This window comes from Haliaeetus albicilla, chromosome 12 (genome assembly GCF_947461875.1).
Source record: "Haliaeetus albicilla chromosome 12, bHalAlb1.1, whole genome shotgun sequence".
Classification (NCBI taxonomy): domain Eukaryota; kingdom Metazoa; phylum Chordata; class Aves; order Accipitriformes; family Accipitridae; genus Haliaeetus; species Haliaeetus albicilla.
In genome coordinates, this window is record NC_091494.1 from 5,737,307 (window position 1) to 5,751,728 (window position 14,422).

The 14,422-nt window shown below is 42.4% G+C and overlaps 1 protein-coding gene across 3 annotated transcripts in view; it reads left to right on the plus strand.

The window, feature by feature from the left end:
- BBS4 (Bardet-Biedl syndrome 4) overlaps positions 1–14,422 on the plus strand; it is a 43,948-nt gene that overhangs the window by 15,782 nt on the left and 13,744 nt on the right. The window contains exons 3-8 of one of the 3 annotated variants that reach the window (XM_069797768.1): positions 3,409–3,488; positions 7,943–8,006; positions 8,786–8,897; positions 9,520–9,592; positions 11,450–11,503; positions 13,271–13,398. In XM_069797768.1, the coding sequence (XP_069653869.1) occupies positions 3,409–3,488; positions 7,943–8,006; positions 8,786–8,897; positions 9,520–9,592; positions 11,450–11,503; positions 13,271–13,398 (511 nt within the window). Of the gene's footprint in view, positions 1–3,408; positions 3,489–7,942; positions 8,007–8,785; positions 8,898–9,519; positions 9,593–11,449; positions 11,504–13,270; positions 13,399–14,422 lie in introns of those variants that run through there. The other 2 variants (XM_069797767.1, XM_009917543.2) reach the window with 2 other exon arrangements.

Below are 14,422 nucleotides of genomic sequence, written 5' to 3' on the forward strand. Positions count from 1 at the left end.
TTGCTTTCGTGGAAAAACAGAAATGCAGATTAAGTTGGTTGTGGCTCTGGAGAGGTGTATAAATAATTTGCATTACTTCTCTCTGCTTCTGAATAGAGTATAGAGCCTGGAAATAATCCTTTACTTCCCACAGCCCTTTTTGGGAGGATCAGACCTGTTCCTGTGTCAAATTTATTAATTTTCTCATAATTTCTATGCCCTTCCTCTCTTCTCAGTCCTCTGTGGCATCCATACCAGATTTGGTTCATGGTGTTCATGTTGGATTTCTTCAGAGAAGGGGTCAAAGTGTTCACATTTACTTTATGGAATAGAATCAGGGAGCACATCAACTTTCTTCTATGAATCTTTGTGCTTGTGTTCAGGTGTAAGATTCACTTATATCTATGAATTAATCTAGGCATCTTTTTCAAAAGACTTCAGAATTGTTTGCCTTTTTTCAATTTGCTTGTCTTAAGGAAAAAGAAAAGAAAAAAGGAGAGTAATGTCCCCTCAGTCAGGTTTGTTGCTATTTCCAAATGAGTTTTAGGAGCGTAAAAACTCCATGTGTTTTCCCAATTCCACATAGTTATCCTTAGCTCAGCATATTGCCTGGGGAAGAGAAACTGTTTTATCTCTGCAGATGTGAAAACTGTTCACTTCTGTGTCTCATGGTGTGTTTTGCTTTGTCTGTTTTCTATCCAGCCCAGCTCTTTTAGGAGACTCCTCTGGGTTTTTGCGGTCTTGGACCCAGAAGGCAGGCGGTGTCTGTTCTACCCGTTTCTTTTGCAGCTTAATACTCTGCTCAGCGCTCACTCTGACATTCAGCATTTCTTCCTTCCCAGTCCTGTTCTCAGCAGGCGTTTCTGTAGTGTGGGAGTGGAGTATAATGTCCCTCTGGTCTTAAAAGTGTGAAAAAGCTCATTCTTTCAGGAATTAAACAACTGATCTTCCATCCGCTCGCTGATGTACTGTCCTCTTAGCTTAGCCCAAACCATTTGTGTAGGCTCTAACATAATTTAGTCTTTCCCATCTCAGCTAGCAGCACACCCCAGCCAGCTAGTTTTTCTGTATGTTTTAACATTTAATGGTGCTGTCTGTTTCTTTTTAACCTCCCAGTTAGGCGTGTGCTACAGATGGTTGGAGACCAGATGGGGTATGTCTGGAAGGTCTTCTGATTAATCCCTATTTAAGACAGTTTTCATTGTATATAATGATGCAGGATTTTGTAATTTTAAGCTGTGTTATTAGGCACAAAATGGGAAAGTATACTTTAGTTTTGACTGTAACTGAAATCTTTATGGCTAAATAAAGTTTGCAATGTCTGCTTTTAAATCAGTACTTACAAAAGAAGGTAGAAAGTGCCCAGGTGTATCAGACACATGTCTGGTTCAGTATTTTGGATTGGATAGTGGCACCAGGAGATGCTACACAGGAAGAGCACTCAGGTCTGGCTGCTTTCTGCAGTGCGTTTCTAGCATCCCCAAGTGCTGTGTTTCTCAAAAAAGAAAGTTCTGTCAAACCCTGACACCCGTAATAACTTGCACAAGGAAGTCATTACAAATCTGTTAATGAATTAGGTAACCCCTCAACGGACTTCAGAACAGCAGCCCTCCAGACTGTTTATGAAATAGTGTTTTTTCAATCAATTTGTAGCTTTTTAGGCAGCCTCTTCACTCTTCCCTTCATGGTCTCACAGTAAGAAGGATGAATGGAAAGCATAAAGTCATCAGAAATCAATTAATCTGATCTGGAACACGCATATTTAAGCACCTTACTTACAAAGATCCAGGTATTACACAGCAGAGCAGAATTTGAGAACGTTTGGATCCCTGATCTGTGCATATTTGTAAGCTTAGCTTGTGTGGATTACTTTTTTATTTGGACTGTGATTTTTCTATTTGGTTTTGGTAGCTGAACCTTCTTTATAAGGTATTTGACCTTAAATTGCTGGTGTGCACACTTAAATCTCAGCTCTCCTATGAATCTGACTGGATATTCTGGAATTTAAGAAAAAGAAACAACAACAAAACCAGAATGGCTTTACAAAATTTTTTCCAACTTCAACAGCGGAAGAAATTCTAGCTGGTTTTAAGTGCTCTCAGTGATACTAGACTGGGTGTGAATTGTGGGAGAGAGGATGATATGCCTGAGAGATGTGTTTGCTGCTAGCCGCACGCGCAGTCCTCACGTGATTAAAGCTCAGTGTTTCTAAAAGATAATAACACTTTACACTGGTAAGGTCTCCTGACATGATTCAGTCCTTCCAGCTGCAGAGTTTCTTCTTTCTTACATCTGATCATGACCCGTGCTGCCAGCTGGCAGAGTGGACCGCAGACCAGTTCAAATAATACCTTCTGCTCTGGGTTGCTGGAAGCTGACCCTGCATCTCTGTCGGCGGTGTGGGTCCGTGCCGTGCTCCGTGGGGCCTAGACAAGGTCTGGTGCTTGTATCACCCTCACTGCTGCCCCAGCTCCTGCTACAGTCCTTGCCTTGCTTTGCTTCTGCACTTCTGTCATAATATTGACTTGCAAACATATAGCTTTTTTTGCCAGTTGCTATGGTTACCTCTCAGCTACCCACATCTGAACTGTAGAAATGAGTAACAAGCAATACATTTCAAGCCTTAATGAAATGCACAGCAGTGTGTTAAATTTTTAAACCCAACATGAATATCACTAAGCAACATCCATTCGTGATTTGCCATAATTACTGCTGCAAGCTCCTTACGATTGAAATGCTGGAGCACAGGTCTTTCTCCTCCACTGCATCAAATACGTTTTTCTGCCAGTAGCTTCACAGTATCTCAGACCTGTGATGTTTCATAGTCTCTTCACAGTTTCGAAGAACTAAGTTTGACCTCTTTAAATTATTCACACCTTCAGACCGGCAACATCTCCAAAATCTTCTTTTGTGTGTATCACCCATTTCCTTCTCATTCACTCCCAGAAATTTATTTTAAAGACCTTTGATTCTTCTGCCCTAGTTCCAAAATGTGAATCCAGCTTGTTTCCTCCCAGCTGCTTCTTGCATATTTGGAAGAACCAATTCCACCAAACCAGCATTAGTGTTGAATTAAAATGAGCGTGTAGTTGGTGCTTGGAACTGTTTGCTCAGTAATGGCACCAGAAGGAGCCGATGCCTCAAGTCTTTTGAGGTGGTAGTTTTCTGCTAAGAGATCTTATTGTCTATCTTGAACAATGCATTTTATCCATCAGTTTGAGAAGTAAAATAAAACCAGACACTGTTTATATGTCCGCACTCTAGGCTTCAGGTCAAATGATTAATTGTACCACCTGGTGCAATTGCAGTTCTTGAATTAATTGCGTTGTGCTTGCAGATCGGGTGGTTCAGAATATCTCTTGTGCTGTGCCCAGGTTCTCTGCTGATCAGTCTGATTTCCTGTATTCTGTTAATATTTTACATTTCCAGCACCAGAGTTACCAATCCTAGAGAGGAAAAACTGGTTGATCTATCTGCTGTATGTTCGCAGAGACTACGATGAGTGTAAGGTAAGAGCTGCTTTCGGGACTTTGCATTAGGAACTATTTTACTGTTGTTATGAAACAGTAGTTTTCATGTCAGTTTCCAAACCACCCTCTTTCCTGACTTCTTTTGGAATAAGGGGACCAAGAGAAAATACAAGTAAAATAACTTTTGTGTTCTCAAATCCTTGGCTACCTTCAGGATCCATGCATGCAGTTCTCTGGAGCAATCTGTGAGCTCAGTATGTCTTTGGGAGTGGAAAAATGGAAAGAATTGCAAACCTTTCTTGTTCCAAGTGATGGATAGGGTCTTCTAAACTGATAATAACGCAGTTCCATAGTGTAGGTCTCTCAATGGTGCTACAGACATGCTATGAAAAACACTTCAACTGAGTAAAGCATTACTAGCGGGTCTAAAAAAAAAGATCTTGGTTGCCCTTGAACAAAATTCTTTCATTTTACACATGATGCATTGCACCCTTTAATTTCTCCTGGGTTTGGTGGGTAGCTTGGAAGCGGTTGTTTGTTTGGGATTATAACGGTAAGTGGACTAAGGAAATGGCAAATCTATTATTAAACGGTGTGTTTTCCTGATAAAATGAACACAAGCTATTGAAGATGATGCACCAGTGGGCAGGAGGAGGGGAGTAAGAGTTGCCTTTCTGTTTCTGTCATGTGCAAAGAAAATCTGAAAAGACTTTTTTGCTTCTGAAACACCAGGGTTGGTCGGGACTTGTCTGTCTCTGCTGGAGAACTCCTGGGGGTGCTTAGGAAACTGGCAGGCTGGAGGAAATTCATTTAGCTCTTAATTAGTGGAGCTGGAGGGTTGTATCATCAGCAGTGTGATTTCCTCTCAGATCTTGGTTTAAATAGATATAAACAAAAGTTGGACTAGCAATCTAAATAGAAAATTGTTTCCCTTTTCTGTTGATCTGACTGCATTTTTTTGCTCTCTGATTGCGTACATTTACTGTTTCTGTGATGCAATGTAGAATCACAGAGTGCACAGAAGATGTATGGCTCAGGAAAACAGAGAAAATAACCAAGTGGATGATACAACAGCAACATTGACTTCTCCACGTCTTCATCAGTCATGGAAGCAAGCAAAATATGGGGAAAAAAATCGAGAGAAGACAGCTAATACTCTTTTGCTTGGCAGGCCAGCTTTGCAGTAGCTGTCAAAGTAAAAGGCAGCAAAGCCTTTCCTCAGGGCTCACAAAGCAGGGTTTTTGCAGTAAAGTTGGAAGAGTTTGGCACCAGACCATAGCAGGTCAAATGATCTTCCATCCTTTCACCGAGATGTGATCGATGTGTGCTCAGAGGCCTGGATTTGTCCCAAAGAAGATAGGAACCTTGGTATGCCAGGATGCTTCGTCAATCACTGAGGAGTGATAGCATGTCCAAAAGGCGATTCAGATCTTAGGTGGGCTGAGCTACCCTCTGGTAGTCTCTGTCTCTCTCCGCTGGTGTTACATGGGGTTACAGATCTAACCTGGATGCCCCAGGTGCTTGCCCTTACATGTGATAAACATAGACATTCCCGAACATGCTGTTTGGGGCTAATACCTTCAAAACCAAAAGAGGTATTGACAGTATCCCCAATGGCTGAAATTGCTGTTAACTGATTGATTTCACTATAGTTTGGGCATTCGTTAAAGTCCATTAATTTTCTTTTCAGACTCAGCTAAGAAACAAGTGACCCGTGATGCTATTAATTTTGGTTTGAATCTTGCTAGACCCTCTTTCCCACTCAGTGCTTTGAAATGCTTCCTCTCTAACACGGTTTTAAAAGCTCCCATATTTTTCAAAGATGTAAAAGGCCAAGAAAAAAGTGTTTGTTTACCAACATTAGCTCCCCAAAGTGAAGGCATTAAATCGATTTTAACCCTTACAGTGCCACTCCTGTGTCTATTTTGGTGTTGCCAAGCTTTTGACAAATTTTGCTGCTCATTACAGTGAGGGATTAATAATGCTCGCTGTTTGATTTGCCTCTCATTCTACCCAGCAAGATGCAAGGCAAACATCCCCCAGAGCCTGCGGCTGCAGCATCCCCTGTGATTGCACAGGCAGAGAGGAGTGGGGGGAGAGGAGGGACAGGCCCTGCTAAGCAGTGATCATCACTCAGCTCTCACTTTTCGCGTGCAAAACTAATAAACTGTGTTTTCTGCTTGCAGCATCAATTCCAGCCCTGCCCCCTAACCATTTTTCACAACAGAAATCTTCTGCTTCTGTTATGTGCGAGGAAGGAATTATTAAAATTACCAGATGCTTTTAATTAATTAAAGTTGCTCGTGCTGGTTGGTCTCCTGCCAGTATGTCTAAATTCTGTTGGCAAGTTAAATAAACTTGGGAGGAAAAGCTGGGATTACAGATCATATTTCTCAGCTCAAGGCCTTTTGCTATGGGATTTTTTAGGGTTTATAGAATTAATCAGATCTCTCGAAAAGATAGCTCTCTATTGCCCTCTCTTGCTCTGAGAAACTGGTTTTATGTAGATGGAGAAATACAGAGTATCTGTATTCAGGAGATGCTTGGTTATGTCCAAGTTGAATGTCCTATAATAATGTATTTTGTAAAGAGTATAATACAGATATATTAGCAGATACAGATGAGAGGAAGAGCAGTGTGGACTTGTTCTTCCTTTCCTTTGTCTCTTTATTTTCTTTTTATGAGTGAGGATTCTCAAAAATAATCTTCTTTGCCTTCACTCCACTTTCCATCTAAGTGCTATATTTGAGGTTCAGTTTTCCTCCCTGTTTTCAGGTCCTTCACTTATAGTCATCTCGGAGGCAGGGGATGCTGGTACTGATCACACACTTGACAGAAGTGCCAGATGAGCACCAGGTTATTGCTGGCACAGAAATCTTTCTTTCCCCCTGTTGCCGTGAAAAGCTGAAATCGGGACTTAATAGTCATGGTGACTGTTAAGGAGGTATTCTTTATTGCAGCGCTGGATGCACAGGGGATCGCTCCTCCTAACGTGTATGCCACGCCAGGTCAGTTACACAGCTTATATGCAAGTACATATGGGTATATTATCATGGGTAACCACCCACTCCCAAATGCGCATTATCATCTTTGGGTGGGCTTCAGAGGCATCTGGTGGTTTTTTACTTCATCCACTCCTGTTCATCATCATGTCCTCTTGGTGAACTACCGCTTTTACTCCCGTGTTCTTGCTGGCAAAGCCACAGAGTTAGTTTTAGCCAGGTCTGCAGTCTTGAGGCATCCTGTGCCTCTTTATCTCATAGTAGCCTTGCATTCTGTTCCTAGAGATAAGTTCCGCTAAAAGGATTACAATGTGCTTTACATATACGTTTCACAGTGCCACTGTTATATAGTGCATTGCTGCTGCTTGTTAAAAAGGCTTCGGCTAGAAAATTTCCATCAGGTTCTCGCTTTACCCCCTTTGTCTCTTCCACTTCCGAGCAAAAGAGGAGTCTCAGAGCAGAAATTATGCTCTTGGTTCATAGCCAGAGTGCTCATCCTCTCAAAGGTCACTCTTTTTGACCAGTTTTATCATTTCAGGTCACGTGTGACTATGGAATATAGCCGAACTGTACCCACACCCCAAACTGTCAGCTGCATGAATGCAGCCAGCAAGAATTTACATTTGCATCAGTTTTTTTCCCCTTCCTTTTCCCATATATTCCTCATTTGTTCATTTGGCTTTCATTGACTCAGCTGCAGTTGCTCCAATTCAATTTATTTCTCCACAAATGACCTAGAGTAGATACCCTTATCAGCAGAGGATACTTTCAGAGATACCTTGTGGCATTGTCCCCAGGTAATATCTAATTATCTTTGGTAATAAGAATGACCAAAGAAATACTAAAAGGGCTACAGTATTCCTGGCACAATGCTTTTCACACATGGTGATGAGCTTGCACTCTTCTGTGCACTCTTGTAGTTGTCCCAGCCGCAGTCCAGTGCTTTCATTATACATGAGGTTGTGGTTTCTGTAACTGAAACCAAATCTCTGTCATTAGCTTTGTTAAAATGGTGGAAACTTACAACTTTTATAGCATTTTAATATAGTATATTGCAGCAACTAGCTACAAATTCTGTATTTATGTTGACTTTTCTAACCACAAATTCTGATTAAATGAATTTTGTAGTTCTCATGTCCTGTGTGATACCACTGTTAACCATCACATAAGGAAGAACTGTGTCCATCAACATGTTGCATGATGTTTAAATTCAAGTTATTTTAGGGCATTCTGCAATAAGCGCAGATACAGCATAGCTATATGTAGCACATACAAAAAACTCTCCAAATCAAGGTTGCAGAAGGTATTTGGTCAGTGAGAAATCCATTGTCTTTCATAGGGATTGCCTTTATTAAAATATTTGAAAGGTTTATATTCTTCTGAAAGCTGCCATGCTGCAGTTTAGTAATGGGGTAATAGTGAACCAGCTAATGGGCTTTATGGTGAGGGAGGCTGCATTTGGTATGTATTCTCTGCACTTTGTCATTTCAGGCTGTCATCAAAGAGCAGCTCCAGGAGTCTCATGGGCTGTGTGAATATGCAGTCTACGTTCAAGGTACGTTGCAGGAAGCCTCTGAAAGTCTTAATTTTCCTAAAGCAAGTTACTTCTGATTTGAGATATAGTGAACAATAAGAAGGGGAACAGGTGACTGAAACATGAAATTAAGATGTAAAAAATACTTGGCTTTTTTTTCTGCTTGCTAGGTCTAGTTTTGAAGTTTGGGATTTTCACATGAAATGGGCAGATGAGATTTTCTGTTTTCTCTGTATTCATGAGTTTGTCATCTATTCCTCCTTGGACTATGGGCTCTTGGCCTTCAGTATGTTGGTGTGTGTTTGATTGTATTACAGATGCATGTTTTCTGTTAGAGCTGCCTGCCTCAGGTGATTGCTGCCTTACTCTTTGCTTTAAGGATGGTATTCCTCTTCCTGTCCTGCCCTCTGTCCCCTAAAAAATGTGCTCCAAAACTTGGCGTTGCAATTCAAAGTGCCATGGTGGGGGACAGCTGAGATTTGTTGGCCGAGGCTGTACTGCAGATTGTAGAAGTTGGGAAGCGGGGAAATCCAGACTGCATCTTCACGAGCAATTGGCCAGGGTTTAAAGCTGCCTTTGTTCTGAAAACCAGAAATTTTTCCAGGCATGCACGAGTCCTTTGCATGCGTTGTCATTCTGCCCTCAGACACAGCTTCTCCCTGAGATTGCTGCAGGAGGGAGAAAGACCAAATGAGCGTTGTTATATTATATCTGTACTCCCTCTTCTTTCCCTGCTGTCAGAGAAGCATGTTTTTCCTGCAGATAATGGACTAATTTGCCTGGTATATGTTGTCTTACAGCTTTGATATTTCGCTTGGAGGGGAAAATTCAAGAATCTCTTGAACTTTTTCAGACATGTTCCATTCTGAACCCTCGAAGCGCTGACAACCTCAAGCAGGTGGCACGATCTCTGTGAGTGGTGTTTTATTGTTTGTCTTTGATGTGCCACCCAGGACCTTCCATGTTTTGTTTTTCTCCCAGGCATCAAGTAAAATCCCAGGCTGCTTAATTCCAAACATGCTTCCTCCTTATCAACACTTGAGTTGGCTTCCAGAAGCGTGGGCTACCCTTAAAAGCAGAATCTCTGTTATCTGCCTGGCTGCTATTGTATTTTCTTTTCCTTTGTTCTTTAAGCAAGAGCAGTAACACACTGATTTCTAGGTCCAGAGCTAAGGGGTGCTGACCTGAGCTGTGTAAACTTGCCTTACAGACCCCTTCCTGTCTCTGAATGTCCAGTTAGGTCACCTGTCTTTTTCCTTTGAGACAAAGGCAGACTGCAGAGCCTGTGAATTCCTTCCTTGCATCTCCAGTAACGTCAGGGAGTTCCTCAGCATCTCGCAGGATTGATGACCTTGGCCCTGAAAGGGAGCAGTGCTCAAATTGTAATACTGCTGAGATTGTAAACTTCTCAGGGCTTTTCATGCAGGTCTCTGGAGAACTAGCAAATAGTGTCATTTCTCACTGCCAAAGGTGATAGTGGTTGCACAGCAGGGCTTCAAAGCGAGAAAAAATAAAAATTGAAATGCTTTTGCAGGTTTCTTTTGGGGAAGCACAAGGCAGCCATTGAAGTGTACAACGAAGCAGCTAAACTTGATGAAAAGGACTGGGTAAGTGTTTCAGTGAGTTGGAGGTTATTGTAGTATGCAGACGTTTCTGCAGTTTTATGAAGACAGCTGCAAACTTGTTCCAAGCAGAGGTGAGCTCACGCTGCGTGCAGTCTGAGCAGATGAGTAGCTGCAGGGCTGAGAGGCATTGCCTTTTAGCACAGGCTCAGAAGCATGGATGAGCCTCTGCAGCATCTGGTTTGGATGCACATTTCTCCCTGCAAAATCCCACACCTTGTCTTGGGGCACAGAGAATCGAGCAGCGTGTTTGGTCTTTGCAAAGTATCAGTATTAACATAGCCCTATATATACATTAAGGAAAGTATGGGAAGTAGCTCCCTGTTTGGAAATCCTCAGTTATCATTAAAACTTGCTTGAATAAGTGGGAAACCTTTTGTAGCGCCCAACACCATTGAAAAAGATTACCCTCAAACTAACTGAGAGGGTTACTTGTTACCTACCACGCATTACCTGTTTTGCCAAAACATAGGCTGATAGCTGCAGGAGCAATAATTAAATTAGCTCTTCTATATAAGAAGACAAAAAGTGAAGGAAGAGCATTGCAAAGGGAAACATGACAGTGGGTAAGAGGAGAGAGGACTTGGCTTGCAGTTAGTTGCAGGCAGCCTTCTGCAGGTGACTGTTTTGCCTGCAGAAGTGTTGTTTCTACAACGGACTTGCTACATGTGATCTCATTTCTTAAGACACCAGGCACTCACTGACTTTAGCTGTACTTTTGGCACTCAGTAAGTCTAAAATTCAGGCTTGATACAAGGATACGTTTGGTATTATTCAGTTTACCCTGTGCCAGACAACTCAGGAACCTTTTATACCATGGGTCTTCTTTCAAGTCTGTATTCCCTTAGCTAACCAAGCTACTTGCAGTATGTGCTTGGCATGCCTATAGCTCTATTTACAACCAAAGCAGGCAGACTTCAGTGGGTGTTTTGATTAGTTATTTCCCATACCTGGCTCAGCACTGGAAGTAGAGCCAGCCTGTGTTCTTCCCTTGCACTGTCTCGTTCTGCAAGCTGCAGTAACCAGGAGTTACTGATTCATTACTGTTCTCCACAGTTGGAGAGACTGTGTGGAGGAAAATACCATTCTAAGAAGGTTAATGGGGAAATAAGAGAGTTTTCTTTCAAAGGTCAAGGCTGTCTAAACTGATGAAGCAGTGAAATGCTCACCAGAATAGAAATGAGGAACTAGTGGACCCTGCTTTTCAGCTCCCCACCATGTGCCAGGGTGGGGAAAGGGGCAAGTAGCTTGTCTGTTAAACTGTTGGTGATGAATTAGAGGCATGATTGTTCCCTACAGTGTCACCAGAGTGTTTAGGATCGCTAAGTGATCTTCCTACTCTGTTGCAAAATTGTTTAAGATGCCAGAGGGATATCAGCCCTTCTGGTGCTCGACTTCTATTTTGGAAAATTAGGCACATCTTCAAATTTTGTCCAGCTGGGTGCAGCATTGTGCGTGTCCTAATGACTGTACAGCTAGATTGAGAGCCATCCATAAGGGCAACTTACCTAGCTTCAGAGATCTCGTTGGGAACTGAGTCACATCTCAGTGAAGAAACTGGTCTTTGCTCCTTGTTCTCTGAAGAGACCATCGTCATTTCTGTGTTTTTTGTCTTGGTGGCCTGTAGTCTTTTCTGCACAATCACACTTAAGCTCTGTAGGTTCCTGAAGTTACTTGAATTTATAGGTTTACTTGATCTACAAAGCAAGAAGGGTGTGGGCAGGCACAGGGGTCTCCCCGTTCGGGTCAGTGATGACTGTAATCACTGGCAGATTATGTAGTATGTATTTCATACGTCATGCTGATTTGGTTTTGTTTGTGGTTTGTTTTTTTTTCATACAGGAGATCAGCCACAACCTGGGTGTGTGCTACATGTACCTGAAACACTTCAACAAGGTAATGCAAATGTTCGTCTTACCTACTTGACAAATGGGAAGCAAGGTTCTCAGAAATGTCACTTTCTTTAGTAGTTTGAAGTGGATAATTTACAGTGATAGGTATCAAGGAAGTTTTTTGCTTCAGCTTTTGTTTTCTGGGAGCAAAAGTTTGTGAGCTGTCTCTGTTTTCATTTGCATGTTGAATTATTTTGTGTCAGCTGCAAGTTAGTGAAGTTGGGTAAGAGTGAAACGGAGGTTAGCCTTGTTGCAGGTCAGGAGGCTTTTTCTGAACTAGGATTTTTCAGAGGGCATTTCTGGTTTTAAAGGGAATGTTTGAGAAACCTCAAAGAGCTGCCTCAAACTAGACAGAAAACCAGCTGCGCTCCAACAAGAGCTGCTTCTGTTTCTGATCCTTTTAAAGCCAGAACCATAAACACTGCTGGTTTTGTGAGGAGCATGCCGGTTCCATCTTCTTGAAGAAAGAGAGGTATGATGGTAAAGACCCAAACCGTTTCCTCAGCATACAGCTCAAACTGCTGCACCTCATGCAGAGAGTTTCTGAAGGAAACGTGCTGCCCCTTGGGTCTGGCAGGATTCAGAGAGAAGAGTTATGGGGTTGGTTTGCTGGAGGTGCAGCAGGCACCGTTTTTCTTCCATGGAAAGGATTTGCTCCTGTGCCTGAAGCTCCTTTTGCACCAAGCCTGGAGCATAGCTGCAGTGTGGGCAGCACTAACTTTATTGGCTTTGTAGCTAGCAAAGAACTTCTTGGAAGCTTGAAACTGAGTTTTGTTCTCTGGTCTGAGCACGCCATTCCCAGCTCCTCACTTAACACTCCCCTAGGTGCTCATGGTGAGCACTGAGCTGTTTCTGATCCTATGGGGTTACTTTGTAAGGGAAAAACCAGCATTTAGAAACCCTTTGTTCCCAATTTGGCCCAACTGTTCCCTGCTGCTCTTTCTGTTGGAGTGCTGTGGCCCTCACAGCAAACCCCTGCTGCATTCTCTGCTTGAGGCAGCGCTGTAAATTAAGCAAGAAGCTCTGGAGTATAGGTTCATACTTGGGATTTGTTGTCTGCACTAACACCTTCCAAATTGGGACCTGCTGACATCTTGTCTGAGATGTACTGGTCACCCTGGGCAGCGATACTTCCATGAGGACATCTAAAATATAATGAAGCCTTTGGGGATAACTGTCTCTTCAGTAGTTGCTGGTAACAAATATCCTGTGTTGCAGAATGCCATTACTGTGTCAGCATTTCTCTTTCTAATGTATCACGTGTTCAGAGATAGCAAACATACTTTGCTGTCCTGCTGGCTAGGCCAGAGGACATAAGAGGAAGACATGCTTCAAAGTGGCTCCTGTTGGAGGGGATCGGTATGTGCCTGACAAGCTGATTCACTCTTCTTGTTTACTTGGCAATCCATGCTTGTTGCTGGAATAAGCATTTTGGTGAAGAATAAACTGTAACATACCTGTTAACAAATCTGGAGCTTCCCTCAAACGAAACAAATTCAAATACAGGAACAGGCCCGTGCTCTTCTCCTCCTTGGGAGGTCATTGCCTATTGGCTTGGCTTGAAGCATGCCACGTTGCCTTTTTCTGTCCCTAAAACCACATGGCTCCTGATGCAGAACTTGTTTCAACAATTAGCTGGGCTGGGTTTTGCTAGCAGGGTTCTCTGCACTCAGGGGGTGCTAGCTGCTGGGGATTGCTCTTGGGCTATTGCTTCACTGAGGTCTCTGTAATCACTTATATTTTTTATTATTCTCTGTGGTTGTGTGTTTAGGCACGAGACCAGCTAAACAATGCCCTGGAGCTCAACAGACATGAACTGACTTACATGATGCTGGGGAAAATTCACCTATTGGAGGGGGAGATGGATAAAGCCATTGAAGTCTATAAGAAAGCCGTAGAGTAAGAATATATCCTTTTTTCTATCTGCCCATGTCCCATCCTATGCCAGGAGAAATTTGATTGGTGTCCCAGATCTGACTTGAGGACATGATTAAAAAGCTAATGGTAATTATAGTGTCTCTGTGCAAAGCTGGCACTTTCAAGCTCTTCAGCTATCTCTGCTCTCAGCTGTAGTCCTCCTCCTGCTGACAATGTGTCATGGAAGAAGGTAGCTCTTTGAAGGTCTGCCAAAAAAAAGTGGAAAAACAAATGGACAGAAATGCCTGGGAGCAAACCTATCCAAAGCTGACTTCATAAATCCCAAAGGTTTATCTACCAAAAAGATCTAACCCCGGGTTTCTCTCTAACCCTGATCGTCTGTCAAAAATCAGTTGCTGGGTTTCACATACTGTTTTCACTTGGAGTGATTTGTGTTTGAAAGCGTGTGAGTAGGCAGACTAGAGATGGGTTGGTGCACAGCGAGTTTCTCCCACCCTGTCAGTGTTACTCAGTACCGATCTATCTTGTTTTTAGGGCATTCCTGAGCATCTCATTTACCAGTGCTTTTAAAATATAGTTTTGTAATGGAGGCAAACACTAAAGAAAAGCAGGAGCATGTCAGAAGCCACTGGAGGATCTACATTTTGTACCAGCTCTTTTCACGTACTGTTTCCTTACATATCTGCTTTTGACTGCTGTCTGACAGTATACTGGGTTGGGTAGACATTTGGACTAATCTAGAATGTTTATTACATGAATAATCCTTGTTAAGCGTCTTACCAGGTTTATATATCTTATCTCGGTGCTCCCCTGCCCTCCCTTCTTCCTCACTCCTGTTTTTTTCTTTTTTTTTGTTCTCATCTGCCTATTACATTTTGCCTGCTGTTACCAGCTCCAGGGTAGTCTGTCATTGCTCAGTGTTTATATACCATCAGCACAGGCAGTTTTGTTCTGGTTGAGGCTTAAAGGTGCCAATGTGAGTGTGTGTATTAGATTTCTTAAGTCACTATAGCACGGAATTGAAAACTTACTTCTGTTAAGGTGA